This window comes from Salvia miltiorrhiza, chromosome 3 (genome assembly GCF_028751815.1).
Source record: "Salvia miltiorrhiza cultivar Shanhuang (shh) chromosome 3, IMPLAD_Smil_shh, whole genome shotgun sequence".
Taxonomy (NCBI): domain Eukaryota; kingdom Viridiplantae; phylum Streptophyta; class Magnoliopsida; order Lamiales; family Lamiaceae; genus Salvia; species Salvia miltiorrhiza.
In genome coordinates, this window is record NC_080389.1 from 2,354,161 (window position 1) to 2,369,189 (window position 15,029).

General features: G+C 38.5%; 3 protein-coding genes across 3 annotated transcripts in view; all 3 read left to right on the forward strand.

The window, feature by feature from the left end:
* Window positions 1-15,029, forward strand: part of LOC131016821 (putative late blight resistance protein homolog R1C-3) — a 629,159-nt gene that overhangs the window by 430,721 nt on the left and 183,409 nt on the right. The gene's annotated exons all lie outside the window — the stretch shown is intronic.
* On the forward strand, window positions 7,724-8,999 carry LOC131016952 (disease susceptibility protein LOV1-like). Its single transcript, XM_057945790.1, has 2 exons — window positions 7,724-8,263; window positions 8,367-8,999. The coding sequence occupies exons 1-2, from the start codon at window positions 7,861-7,863 to the stop codon at window positions 8,597-8,599; spliced, it is 636 nt and encodes a 211-aa protein (XP_057801773.1). The 5' UTR covers window positions 7,724-7,860; the 3' UTR covers window positions 8,600-8,999.
* Window positions 10,197-13,444, forward strand: LOC131016849 (putative late blight resistance protein homolog R1A-10). Its single transcript, XM_057945624.1, has 3 exons — window positions 10,197-10,545; window positions 10,590-11,450; window positions 11,554-13,444. The coding sequence occupies exons 2-3, from the start codon at window positions 11,051-11,053 to the stop codon at window positions 13,155-13,157; spliced, it is 2,004 nt and encodes a 667-aa protein (XP_057801607.1). The 5' UTR covers window positions 10,197-10,545; window positions 10,590-11,050; the 3' UTR covers window positions 13,158-13,444.

A 15,029-nucleotide genomic window follows, 5' to 3' on the forward strand; every position in this document is an offset into this window, starting at 1 on the left:
ACAATTTCAGGATTCGACATGCTGCACAACAACAGGAACAAGCAACAACATAACTTATGTTACGCTTTCATACACCAAATGAAAAATAATACGAAAATAACCAGAATCTCAATCCCACAGTACATGCATGTTCTGGAAAAAAAAATTGGAGAGATATAGATTAGCCATTACTTACCTTTTTTCCAGAGTTTACTTCGATGTAAATTAGAACCAGCGATAGGAATCGACAGAACCGCAACCAAAGAACCCTTCTTCTTCGTCGATTTGCCCTCTGCAACTCTTAGTTTTGGAATGGAATGGAAGAAACTCTTCGTCTCCTCTATTTGCATACAAAGCCCGCGCATTGTGGTTGTTGGCTGTGGGGCCCAGCGAAAATAAAAAAAAAAATAAAATTTGAAGACGGCGTTAATCGCCCGTCAAGGCTTTGGACTTAATTTCACCCTTCTTCCGGGACTTTGGGGAGGTCAATGCGCTTTGACCGAGTTTGGGGGGTTAAAAGCTCTAGGAGGGTGTACTACGGGGGGGATCTGCACCTTTGCCCTAAAATAAAATACAATTTATAATTAAATATAGGGAAGAAGTTAGGATGTGATAGTTTAAAATTTGAAATACAACTCTTCAATTTGAAATTCTTTTTTGTTGATGAAGGGAGTATCTGAAGTTGGGATCATTGCTGAACATACATATCTAACATAATATTCCCTCTGTTTGGTAGATAATATATTGAGTGGTGAAAGAAACTTATTACTTGCTTTAAAAAATGATAATGTGTGGTAAATAATGTGTGGGGTCATGTCTCAAAATGGAGGTGATACTCTTTTATGGGAGGGACGAAAATAAAAAATGCGATACTTCCTTATAGGGCTGGCAATTTTCGACACGACACGAAAACACGACACGAAAACACGACACGAAACCGCACGAAATTAATGGGTTAGTAACATGCACGATAAGGTTCGAGTCCTTATCGGGTCGACTTGATAAGGACCTGCCAATTTCGTGTCGGATTCGGGTCGGGTAGGATCGGGTTCAGGTAACCCGATAGTAATATTATTATTTTTATTAAATATTTATTTCAATATCTTCCATTCTTCCAACTTCCGCCGCACACCCCTTCAAATCTAATTCCGCCGCACACCCAAGTTCTCTTCTCCGGTTCTCCCACCGTTGACGTCAACTCTCAAGGCCACGTCGGCGTCCCGACGATGCCCCTCTTCGTTCGCCACCCCTCCCAGTCGCTTCCACTGTCGACTCTCACGGCCACGTAGGAGGCACGGCGCGGCACCTCTTTGTTCGCCTTAAACCGAATCTTCTTCGGGCTCCACTATTGCATGAAGGCTGTCATTTGGATTATTATATTTTGTTAAGCTTATTGGCATTGTCATTAGTAAGAATAGTGAAAATTCTGGATAAACACTTTGGTCTAGTTATGTTTTGTTAAGTTCACTTGGATTATGTTGTAGTTATTGTAGTTATGTGAGGGATTTACGACTCTTGGTTGATGCATTGTTATTTTCGTTTGACCATATGTGATATATTGATGCTTATTGGTTTAATGCATTATATTGATTGTATTTTCAGTTTGGATATGTTGAGCATATATGACAAATCTTGTATTTTTATTATTATTATTGCTGTGAATGAATCAAATCAAATTCGTGTTGTTATCAGGTCGTAATCGGATCGTGTCGTGTCAACCCGATTCAAAATGTATTGTTATCAGGTCGTTATCAGATCGTGTCGGTATCGTGTCGTGTCAACCCGGCTCAAATTGTGTTGATATCGGGCTCGGGTTTAGGTGTATCAGGTCGGGTTCAAGTTTAGCCTTATCAGGTCGGGTCGATATTAGGTCGACCCGATAACGACCCGACCCGCACGATTTGCCAGCCCTACTTCCTTATAGACAGAATGAACAATTTTTATTTTTTTTAGAATTACAACATGTATCTAATATAAATAAGCAACCCGCACGCAGGTGGGGCCTCTACACCACACAAAGGTGGGAAACCAACTACACGCAAGCGAAACACTGCCCACAGGCCCCACACACAAAGTGAGTACTTTTTTCTTTTTTTTTAAGAATTACAGCAGGTATCTAATATATAATCAAATAACCAACCTGCACGCAGACGAGACCTCTATAACATACAAAGTTGGGAAAACAATTGCACGCACTACCTACAAACAAATATGGAAAACACTATCCATACAAAAGTTAAGAATTACAATAGGTATCTAATACATAATTAAATAAGCAACTCGCATGCAGGCGGGACCTCTACAACACACAAAGTTGGGAAAACAACCGCACGCAGGCGCAACACTACCCACACACAAATGTGGAAAACACTATCCATATAAAAGTGGGAAAACTACCCGCACGCAGGCGAGATTGAACCTTAGACCTCTCACAAAGGAGAATCTCTCGCTCTCAACTTTGTTACTTGAGCTAGGCCTCATCGGCGCAGAGCGAGTACATTTTAATTATCTTCACATTATAACAAACTACCCGCACAAAAAAAAAAAAAAAAAACCAACAAGCAAAGTTTTTGACAAGATAGACAACTACAAGAACAACGGCCCAAAAAAACTATATAACCAACGGATTCAAATGAGAGAGGCCAAAATCAAAACAAGAGAGACTCCTTCCGCGGGCCCCTCAATTGAAACATTCTGCACTCTTTCTCCGCCATTTTTAAAATTTGGACGATTTGTATGCAAATCAGAGGAAGGATTGGTAATTCCAATCCAAACCGATAAACATTCAGTTTCACAAAATTGTTTGCGTACACCTGATATGGCTTCTGAAGCTCTCGATTCCCTGCTACAAATTTTACGCCAAATCCTTAAACGCGACGATGATCTCACCACTCTTCGTGTTAAACTACGAATTATATCCATCCACGATAAAGCTGTGGTCTTGCAGTTGAATCTCAAACATTTCCCAAAACAAGAAGCAATCAGAGAGGTAGTAAAGACAACACAAGAGATTATTGAGTATATTTTCTCCCCAGAAAATGTCTCAGATTGTGCGTCGACAGAGGCGAGTTTGAGAATTTCCATCCAGTTGGGGGAATTGGCAGAGGAGCTCGCCTCAACTGCCGGAGATGCGGTGGACTACTGCAAGTGTCCCGACAACCTAGTCAACAACGTAAGGAGGCGGAGTGACTCATCATCAAGATCTGCAATAGAGGCAGTGGCGGATCCAGGGGGGCTAGGGGGGCTTCAGCCCCCTCCCATTTTTTGAGTTTTTTTTTTTAATAAATAATATAGATATATATTTTATTTTATATCTATATTTATGTGTATATAAATAAGAAATACAAGGAAAAATATAGTAATACATTGTTTATAGTATTCAATTATCCATATTGATTGCTTAACACATTGAGTTGTTACATTTATATTATTTTTATCATTTTTTCTTTCTTAGTTAATTTTTAATGTTGAATTTGAGTCAATTCTAGAGGTAAAAGTAAAATTACTAATTATTAACTATGAAAATTAGTTTATTTGTTTAGAAGATGAAACATTTTCTTAAAAAAAAATGCATAAAAGTATGTCTTTATATGCTTTCAATCTACTTGATGTTGAGTTAGTTGAATTGCGAACAATTATCTATTATATTAAGTGATTGTTAAAAAAATGCATTGCCATAAAGTGTACGGAATGCTAAAAAAAATTTGCTTCGGGGGCTCCCGCCCCCGAACCCCCGTGTAAATATTTTCAAACGCCGTAGTCCAATAGATTCAGCCCCCCCTAAGATTGAATCCTGGATCCGCCCCTGATAGAGCTGATTGTCAGCCTTTTATACTTGTTGGTGAGAGTGGAGAGAATTTTGTCGATCTGCAAGAGAGTTGCTTTAAAGACTGCCGTTCCATACTATATTTCCATGAGATCAGCTGCTCTTATGACTGACGTTCCAGACTATATTTTCTGCTTAAGTTATCATTTGAAGGGTTTTGGTGTCAAACTGAAAGCTGAGCCGACTGTCAGCATTTCAAACCGGTTGCTGGGCTTAGCGGAGAGTATTATGTCAACTAATGGAGACTCAGTCAACAACGTAGGACGACAGAGTGATTCTCCTGCTGTTAGTTCATCTTCAAGATCTGCACTCAATAGTGAAGATTTTGATGATCTTGATGGAGATCCAACATTAGCAACAAAGCTGTTTGTCAGTTCAAATCGTTTGGCGAGATTAGCCGACAGAATTCAGTGGACTGCTCGAGACTTAATAGACAATTCTACCGCTGATGGTTCATCACCAACATCTGCCCTCAAGAGTGCAGATTTTGATGGTTTTGATGAAGATCTGGGTTCAGTGAGAACGCAGATTCTCCACTTTTCAGGCGTGTTTGGGAGATTGGCAGAGGAAATTATGTCAGCTGAAGACTACGCAACTGTTGGTTCATCATCAACACCTGCACTCGAGAGTGTAATGGCATCAGAGCAGTTTCTCCAGATTTCGGACGAGTTGGAGAGATTAGCGGATGGAATTATGTCAACTGCTAAAGGCTCAGTTGACAACGTAGGACGACTGAATGATTCTCCGGCTGTTGCAACAGAGCTGACCGACAGCTTGGGGAGATTAGTGGAGAGAATTAAGTCAAGTGCTGAAGATTCAGTTAAGAACGTAGGACGACTGAGTGATTCTCCAGCTGTTGGTTCATCATCAAGATCTGCACTCAAGAGTGAAGATTTTGATGGTTTTGATCAAGCTGTAGCAACAGAGTTGACTGTCAGCATTTCAAACCGGTTGGGGAGATTAGCGGAGAGAATTAAGTGGACTGCTGATGGTTCATCATCAAGATCTTCACCCACAAGAAAGGATGCCGTGGTTGGTTTTGATGAAGATAGGTTGCAGATAATGTCATGGCTTACAAGCTATTCATCCGAGCTGCAAGTCCTCCCTATTGTGGGAATGGGAGGCATTGGTAAGTCCACACTCGCTAAAATTGTTTATGATGATACATTCATTACTTATCATTTTGATTTTCACGCTTGGGTCACAGTATCGAAAGATTACAATGTAGAAATTGTTCTTTCAAATCTGCTTGCTTCGATGAAAGGAAAGGGAATCCAAGCAGAGAGTGATTTACAATGCAAGGTTAAGGAGTCTGAAATATACAAATACTTAAAAGGTAGGAGGTATCTCATAGTAGTGGACGACATCTGGAGTATGGAAGCTTGGGATCCGGATCACATACAGAGGCTATTACCTGATGATAATAATGGAAGCCGAATCATATTAACCACAAGGCTAAAGAATGTAGCTGCTTATGCTAACTCTGCGAGCCCCATTCATATGTTGCGTTTCTTGGATGACCAACAAAGTTGGCGTTTGTTCCAGAAGAAGGTCTTCGGAGATCAAGATTGTCATGTTGAGCTGCAAGATATTGGGGAAAAATATGTAAAACGTTGCGAAGGACTGCCCCTTTCAATTGTTATTGTGGCAGGACTTTTATCCAAGATTGATAGAACTCCAAAGTTGTGGAAGCGAATTGGGGCAAATGATGGACAGTTGGAAACTATATTATTATCTTTGAGTTACATCAACTAGTGTTTATTCCATCAATCTAGGGTATATAATTATTTTTTATCATTTAATTTCACTTTTATTAGTTAATAATAGGTTGATAAATTCAAAGTCATGGTATATACTTTTTAAAAATTTTAATTTTTTAAAATAAAAATTAAATATAATTCATAGTATCATAATAAATTTTATTTTTATAAAAAAATATTTTTAAAATAATACTCCCTCCGTCCGCGATATCGTTTCCACATTTACCATTTCGGTCCATCCTCGATATCGTTTCCACTTCCATTTATAGAAGTAGGGTCCACAAACTTTCACTCACAACAATAGTGGGACCCAAACTCCACTCACTACATATGCACTACTATCCACCACTTTTCTTAAAACCCGCGCCGTCCACAATATGGAAACGATATCGCGGACGGAGGGAGTAGATATAAGAATGAGACACAGTGGCACACATAAAATTGTGGGACACTGGATCTCATCCCTATTCACTTTCCCCCTTGACTATTTTAATGAATTGACTATGGGCTTCTTTGGCCCATAGCAATTGCTTACGAGCCCAATTGGGTTTGGGCTTTTTTTTGCTCCAAAAGCTATACTTTGTAAGTGCGGGGCTGAGCCCACTTAGGTTTGGGCTTTACGTTTGCACCAAATTATACTTTTTAGTTTTTACAAGCTTTGCACTCTTTTTTGCTCTGTAATTTTTTTTTGCTTTCAACTGTCTTCATCATATTATTCAACTGTGCACTTTTTTACTTGAGTTAGATGTAGGCATAGAAAGATTATTGCTTTGACAGATAAACTCATTCATCAATTTGATTTTCTAATATCTGAAGTAATAAGTATTTGAGACTCGAGTAAGAGTGATAGGAGAAAGTGTTCAAAAACTTGAAAAACATGAGGTATTTCATTGTAATGGATGATGTTTGGTGTACAGAGGCTTGGGATGATGTAAGAAATATACTTCCCGATGATGGTAATGGAAGACGAGTCATGTTAACGACAAGAGAAACTGATGAGGATGATATGGCTGGATTCGTCCCAAGTTGTTTTGCTTTGAATTTCAACCTAAGTTGGCTGAGTTTTGTGGGATGATGACCAAAATAGCTGTGAAGATACTAGTAGCCAAAATTTGGTGCTCAGCGGGAGGATCGAACTTACTAAATCCAAAGTGAAGTCCGGTGATAAGTGCATAATCCGCTGCTGTAAAACAGATGATACGACCACCGACATCGAGCCATGTTTGGTGAGGAATATTCCCTCCCTCAATCTGTAGGGATAATAGGTGATGGAGAGCATTGTTGACGCTTGCGTATCTCTCGTGATCACTAAGACGCCCTATCGTTCCACCTTTGAACATTTGCAAAATGAATTTGCCGAAATACGGTACCTCAGATTAATAGCATGGGTTACATAAATTAACGACGGTCTCTTCCACCTATAAGGTGTCTGGCTGCCTGCAATATCAAAATACAAAGATTTAGCACCAACAAACCAAAAAAGAAGAAGAAATAAACATGAAAAACACAATCTAGTCACTACTCGATAATGTACTCGATCGAGTAGTGACACCATCGAGTAAACACAAAATCAAATTAAACATATTGCCAATTACTCACTATTCGATGGTGCACTCGATCGAGTAGCGACGGTCCCCATCGAATAGTAACATCATCGAGTAAACACAAAAATCAAATTAAAAACATTGCCAAAATTAACCTGAGTCAATTGTGGGTATAATTATCTTCTAAATAAAAAATGGTTATATAACTAGTGTATTCGAAACTAGGACTATAAAACTTATAAATTTATGCATTTTGGCTATAATAAGATTTTCCCCTGGATAATATACATTAATAGAATATGAATTAAATAAAATTAGTTCATGTTATATAGTATTAACTTATTTCAGATGAGGAAATGAATTGATAGACATAAATGATTGAGGGCCCGCAGAAATGCCTTTCCAAGGGCGACTTTGTCATTTCCTCCTCCACTTGCAAAAATAAAGTAGACAATCCATTGGCTTTATTGTAAAAGGAAAAGTGAGATCTAGAGCATATAGCCATTTTTCATAAAAGTGTAAGTTTTATAGCCCTAGTTTATAATAAATAAGTTATATAACCATTTTAGGCTTAAAAGACAAAAGATGTTATAGATTTTTAAGCCTAAAATGGCTATATAACTTATGTATTGCAAACTGGGGCTATAAAACTTATGTTATTTTAAAATAGGGTCTTTCAGCCATTCTTCCAGCTCAGTTTATCTTTATCTGCAAAAATCTAGTAGCAAAAACTTAACTGTGATCACCAAAGATGGCTTATGCTGCTCTTCTTTCCCTCGCCCGAACCACTGCAGAAATAATCTTGGATCAAGATAGATATTCCATTTCTCGTAATAAAAAACAACAAATTCGATCTATCTATGAACCATTTATTTTCTTGCAAGAGTTTCTTGAAGATTTTCCCGAAAAAGCCAACATCTTAGATGGGCGAATTAGAGATTTAGCATATGAAGCAGAACATATTATTGAGTCTTTCATATTGGACGAAGCTCCATCACATTGGTGGAACGTTTTAGCTGCCAAATCAAAGCTAAAATTATTGCAAATAAGAAAGATAAGAAAAGAAACAGATTCAATCACAAGGGAGGTGATGATCATCAAGAATAACAGTGCAGTTGCAGTACAACTTGGTGCTTCTTCTTCCGCAGCAGCAGGTTTTATTTATTTTATTTTTTATTTATTATTTTTTTCAAAGAGAATTAATAGTTCCTCATTTCTCCTTCGGTGACTCGAACTCCGACCTTTCTTCTGCAACAGGTTCACCATCCAGATCTGCTCCGATCATCAAGATTGGCTATATGGTTGGTTTACATGAAGATTTGCTAGCAATAAAATCTCGACTCTGTGGAGAATCGCCAAATTTAGAAGTTATCCCAATCGTTGGAATGGGAGGTATAGGAAAAACTACTCTTGCAAAGTGTGTTTACGACGACCCACTAACAGTGCAGCGGTTCGATATTCGTGTTTGGGTCACAGTATCACAGGACTAAAATGCAGATGTAGTTTTATCAGCCCTCCTAGCTTCCATGGAAGAGTTTGATAAAGATAGATCCGAGGAGAGCAAAGATAGATCCAAGGAGGAAGAAGAATTGCCTGGGGCGAAAGTGCACAAGATCTTGAAAGGCAGGAGATATCTCCTTGTAATGGATGATATTTGGAGCACACATGCTTGGGATGATGTAAGAATTATACTTCCCGACGATGGTAATGGAAGCCGAGTCATGTTAACGACAAGAGAAACTGATGTGGCTGCTTATGCCTGTTGTTTGAGCTGTCCCCACAAGATGCGTTTCATGGATGAGGCTCAGAGTTGGAAGCTACTTCAGCAGAAGGTGTTTGCACATCAAGATTGCCCTCCGGAGTTGGAGAACATTGGAAAGGAGATCGCGAGAAGCTGCAAAGGGAACATGTGTTCGTGTTGCCTCTGTAACTCCGTAGTCATAGAGGACAACATCACACATTGTGCTGATGTTGCATCCTCGACATGCTTCTTATGAGCAGCTTCATCAAATGATGCATACTCAGCAGACTGCTTGTCAGGAATGATAGTGATTGGGTTGTCCAGGACATACTCAATCTTCTCTAGCCTTAAGACCAGACGCAAGCAACGGAGCCAATCCGTAAAGTTTGACCCAGTCAACTTGTTTGTTTCTATCAAACATTTCAGTGACAAATTCGACATATTATCTGATCAATAAATAAAGAAAAGCAAATTAGAAAGAAAAAACTATGATCACATTGTATCACTAATCAAACAATGGGCTATCGTATTGATTAGCTCCCACTAATTTTAACATATCTTACGCCCACAACGTAAAACACGAATTTATAATCCATATAAATCTTAGTGGTCCAAGATCCAAGTCAATATTATGCAGCCTCTGCTTTGCTGATGACTACAATAATATTACTTAGTAGGCCTCTAAGCCAATTGCAACAACAATTTTGCAACTCTTGGTTGATTAATCCAATTAATCTGCGTCCTTAAATCATTCTTGGTCGCTTTGCGTTCCAAAATAATTTAAGCAAGTCAACCCCATCACACGGTGCCAACCTATGAATGAGTCTTGGCCTTGTCGATTTAGAGCATACAATTTTATGTAAATACCCTTGGACGAAAATGTTAGGTACTCAAACAATTATGATGGACGACGCATTTTGTGCTTTGCACAAAGACTTATATTTAATGGGGATTTAGCATGTGATAGCAATTGCTTATATTTAATATCTAATATTAAATAGCAAAACAATTACTGGGTGCCGCCTACCCAGGCATATAAAATACGGACCACACATATTGGGCGCCGCCTACCCATACATAGCAAAGCGGACTACATATACTGGGCGCCGCCTACCCAAGATAAAAGCGGTCTTTAACTACTATAGTTAAATAATAAGCATAAAATCAAATAGCATGCTTATCACATAAAGACATAAAACCTCTACGAATAAAATCATTAATCAAATTAATATTTAATTTTCTAATTAAATATGAGTTAATCAATTTATATTAATTCTAAATTAATATAAATTTATTTCTATTATTATTAGTTCAAAATTAATAACAATAATTTAAATTTATTAATCCAATTAATAAATTAATTTTGAAATTTGGGGTTCAATTATTAATTCAAAATTAATAAAAGATTTTTTTTTTTTTTTTATGTCACATCCCCAAATGGGCATTTAATAAAATGCAGGCCCAGCCCCATTTATTATGTCAATTTCGCAACCCATGGAAGTCCACAGCAGCAGCCCACAAAAGGAACAGGCCCAGCCTTTGAACACTGCAGCCCAACAACTCCTCTTGGCCCAAAACCCAATTTTCAGCAGCAAGGGTTTGAGAAAAGGATTTGCAGCAGCAGCTGCCGCCTCCTTTCTTGTCACCACGCCGCCGCCGCTCGAAGCCACGATGCAGACGACGTCGCGCGACCTCGTATGACGGATCCTCGCCGGTCGCGGCTCGATGACGCGTCGGAGGTAAGCGACGACGTCTCCAGACGCTTGCCTGCGTCCTCACCGTTTCTCGGCCATTCCGGCGGAAGGAGCATGAAGCTCCTCGTCGCCGTTTACAGCCGCGGATCCGCCGCCTCCAGCGTGCAAGACCTCCACCGACAGTCGCCCTCCATTTTTCGGACTCCAAGCCCGAGATGGCGGGACTGCCACAGGGATGCAGCGGCGCGTCGGCTTGAAGCATATGATTGAGGGCCCGCAGAAATGCCTTTCCATGGGAGACTTTGTCATTTCGTCCTCCACTTGCAAAAATAAAGTAGACAATCCATTGGCTTTATTGTAAAAGGAAAACATATGGTTGGTCAATAATGAATAATTTATCTCTCAGTCTTCTAAACTAGCCCTGCTCTCTTTCAGCCATTCTCCCAGCTTAGTTTATCTTTATCTGCAAAAATCTAGTAGCAAAAACTTAACTGTGATCACCAAAGATGGCTTATGCTGCTCTTCTTTCCCTCGCCCGAACCACTAGAGAAATAATCTTGGATCAAGATAGATATTCCATTTCTCGTAATAAAAAACAACAAATTCGATCTATCTATGAACCATTTATTTTCTTGCAAGAGTTTCTTGAAGATTTTCCCGAGAAAGCCAACATCTTGGATGGGCAAATCAGAGATTTAGCATATGAAGCAGAGCATATTATTGAGTCTTTCATATTGGTGGAAGCTCCGTCACATTGGTGGAATGTTTTAGCTGCCAAATCAAAGCTAAAATGGCAAATAAGAAAGATAAGAAAAGAAACAAAGTCAATCACAAGAGAGGTGATGATCATCAAGAATAACAGTGCAGTTGCAGTACAACTTGGTGCTTCTTCTTCCGCAGCAGCAGGTTTTATTTATTTTATTTTTTATTTATTATTTTTTTCAAAGAGAATTAATAGTTCCTCATTTCTCGTTTGGTGACTCGAACTCCGACCTTTCTTCTGCAACAGGTTCACCATCCAGATCTGCTCCGATCATCAAGATTGGCTATATGGTTGGTTTACATGAAGATTTGCTAACAATAAAATCTCGACTCTGTGGAGAATCGCCAAATTTAGAAGTTATCCCAATCGTTGGGATGGGAGGTATAGGAAAAACTACTCTTGCAAAGTGTGTTTACGACGACCCACTAACAGTGCAGCGGTTCGATATTCGTGTTTGGGTCACAGTATCACAGGACTACAATGCAGATGTAGTTTTATCAGCCCTCCTAGCTTCCATGGAAGAGTTTGATAAAGATAGATCCAAGGAGAGCAATCAATTGGCTGGGGAAAAAGTGTTCAAGATCTTGAAAGGCAGGAGATATCTCCTTGTAATGGATGATATTTGGAGCACAGATGCTTGGGATGATGTAAGACTTATACTTCCCGAAGATGGGAATGGAAGCCGAATCATATTAACGACAAGAGAAACTGATATGGCTGCTTATGCCTGTCGTTTGAGCTGTCCCCACAAGATGCGTTTCATGGATGAGGCTCAGAGTTGGAAGCTACTTCAGCATAAGGTGTTTGCACATCAAGATTGCCCTCCGGAGTTGGAGAACATTGGAAAGGAGATCGCGAGAAGCTGCAAAGGGCTGCCACTCGCAATCGTGGTGGTTGCAGGGCTCCTATCAGCGGTTAGCACCAATGTAGCTTCATGGAGCGAAATTGCACGAAATGTAAATTCAGTTACTATAGGAGGAGGACAATTTGAAAATATATTGTCTTTCAGTTACACTCACTTGCCTCATTATCTGAGGCCATGTTTCTTGTACATGGGAATGTTTCCGGAGGATTGTGAGGTCCGTGTCTCAAAACTCACCAAATTATGGGTAGCTGAGGGATTCTTGAGACGTCTGAACATATCTAAAACCTTCGAAGAAGAGGCTGAAGATTTTTTGGAGGATCTTGTCAAGAGAAATCTTGTTTTGGTTACCAAGAGAAAGTGCGATGGCAGGATCAAAAGTTGTAGCCTCCATGATCTTATGCGAGATTTGTGCATAAGAAAAGCGCATGAAGAGAAGTTTCTTGTGAACTTCAGGTGCTGGCTTTCAGTAAAGGGCAGAAAAAATCAGCGTCGTGTAAGTTTTACTCCTTCGGGTTTACCATACCTCTCAGAACTTTATGGCTTAACCATCCATACGATTTTGTGCTTCCATGGCATCTCTGTAGCAAACATGTTGGAAGGTTTTAGATTGCTAAGGGTATTGGATGCAGGAGATGTTTATGTGAGATCACTACCAGATAACCTATTTGACCTATTTTATCTAGCATACCTTGCTATCTGCTATCTTGGAAGGATACCTACAGCCATTTCAAAGCTTCATAATCTTGAAACTTTAAGCCTTCGCGCAAAGAATGATTGGATGAACTTTATTACATCGAATTCATTCTATTTGCCTCTGGAGATTTGGAGGATGCCAAGATGGAGACATCTTGTCTTCTATGGCAAGTTACCAAATCCAGAAGGAATAACAACTTCTAGTATAGAAAACCTCCAAACACTCTCTATAGTGTCACATACCATGTGTAGTGAAAGGATCTTGAGAAGAAATCTAAAGAAAATGAAGTAGTTTGACTTTTTCGGATCAGAAGCATCGGTAGTAAGGCGAGTACGTATTTGTCATGCAAAAAGATTTGTGCTCATGTCAAATTATGACACTAATATGTAATTTAATTTCTTGGATGATCAGCTTCTCAACCATGTTAGAGCTTTGCAAACAATGAAACAACATTTATGAGTGTATAGTAGTTGTTGCTAACCTTAATTATGCATACATAGTTGCGCGTAATGTTGAGCACCCAACGAGGTGGACTCAAAACTTCCCTAGTTAGCTTGGGGATATTGATAGCTTTCTGTCTCAAAAAAAAAAAAAAAAAAATTAAGAGAAATTATTTGTTAAGTAAGAATTTAATTCATTGTATGAAAGATTCTTATAGTGGATTCACGGTGCAATTTAATTATAAGTTGTATTGTGTAAATTATGCATTGTGTCCACATTTATTTTCCACTGTATCTTTTGCTTTCATAAATAATTGTTCGAATATTTGTTCAAATAATTAGTCCAACATAGTATTTGTGGGAGCAAGAACTTTGAATTGGTATTAGAGTCAGGTTTCAAGTAAACTCTTTTTTATTTTATTTTGCTGATTTGCCTTCTTCATTAAATTAATATTCTTTGTTTTTCAAAACTATATTTTTTATATTTTGCAGCTTAACAAACTGGGTTATGGAATTGAACAAGAAGACTTGGTCAAATTGCTAAAATAGAAGGAGGTGGTCTTAACAATGCCCTCAATATGGACCGGACCCTTTCTCTACTATCAATACTTCGTGTGCGAAATGCAAATTTGGTGAAACTTCGTGTATTTTTCGGTCATTAACCCATTAAAAAAATCTATCTTCGACTTTATATTAATCATGAAAAGAATAGTTTTTCAAAAAAAATTTATATTAAGAAAAGTTAGTTGTTTATTAGGTGAATAAGGAAAAAAGGTGAGTATCTGTCACGCGATATGCTACCAAAAAGATTTCTGGGCGTCTTAAAATATGAAACTAATAAATAAGTCTACTTCTACAAAAAGAAAAAATTATATACTTTTGATTAATATATTTAAATTTTCGAGCATTTCTTTCTCCAAAATATAATTTGGAAATAAATAATAAATTGATGAGAACCAGAAAAAAAAAGTGTTTGTTTGTTAGCTAAATCTACAGTTTATCGATTAGAGCATCCGCATTGGGATTACATGATAGCTTACTTGATGAGGGGGGACCACATTGTACAAAGAGGCTGCATTGGGGTTACATGATAGCCTATATGATTTTTTTAGTTTTGATTTTTCTGCTTTTCACTTAAATTTATGTAATACCCCGTTTCCTCGAGCTAAGTTTAGAATAATTTTGAACTTAGATTTAAGATGATTCACGCCGGATTGAGAAAAAGAATTTATTTTTAATTCCAACAAAAATGATTTACAAAAGCTTTTGTAAATTTAGTTATTAAATTTTTATGTATTGCATATTTATTTAATTTAGCATTCAAGCATTTTTCACGAGTTATTAGTTAGCCAACCCTGAGGAATTATTACAGTTTCGACAATTTTATCCTGAGGGATTTTAATTATCCAATCAGCCCCAAAAGTGAGCTAAAAGCATGCATCCCATCAACTACCCATCAGCCACCCTATGCTAAGCTACTAACTGCAACCTTGAGCCGCGCTTTCTCTGCCAACTCAAGACTATAGTGCAGCCCAACTTTCATGCTTGCATCTTCACACAAATACTTCTCAATTCACAAAGTCCTCTCTTCCAAAAGAAAGGGGAACGAGCTGGAGATTTCAGAGCCTTAACAGCTGCAACGAGGGGGGGGAGCGTGACTGATACAGAGAAGAAGGGAAGGGGTTGGGCTTTAGTGTTGGGCTAGGTTTGGAGTTGGGGAGTT

Excerpts from the sequence above, each read along its gene's own strand:
- LOC131016952 (XM_057945790.1), top strand. The coding sequence starts at position 7,861 with ATGGCTTATGCTGCTCTTCTTTCCCTCGCCCGAACCACTGCAGAAATA. Across the intron at positions 8,264-8,366 it reads TTCTTCTTCCGCAGCAGCAG|GTTCACCATCCAGATCTGCT; the intron begins GTTTTATTTATT and ends CTTCTGCAACAG.
- LOC131016849 (XM_057945624.1), top strand. The coding sequence starts at position 11,051 with ATGGCTTATGCTGCTCTTCTTTCCCTCGCCCGAACCACTAGAGAAATA. Across the intron at positions 11,451-11,553 it reads TTCTTCTTCCGCAGCAGCAG|GTTCACCATCCAGATCTGCT; the intron begins GTTTTATTTATT and ends CTTCTGCAACAG.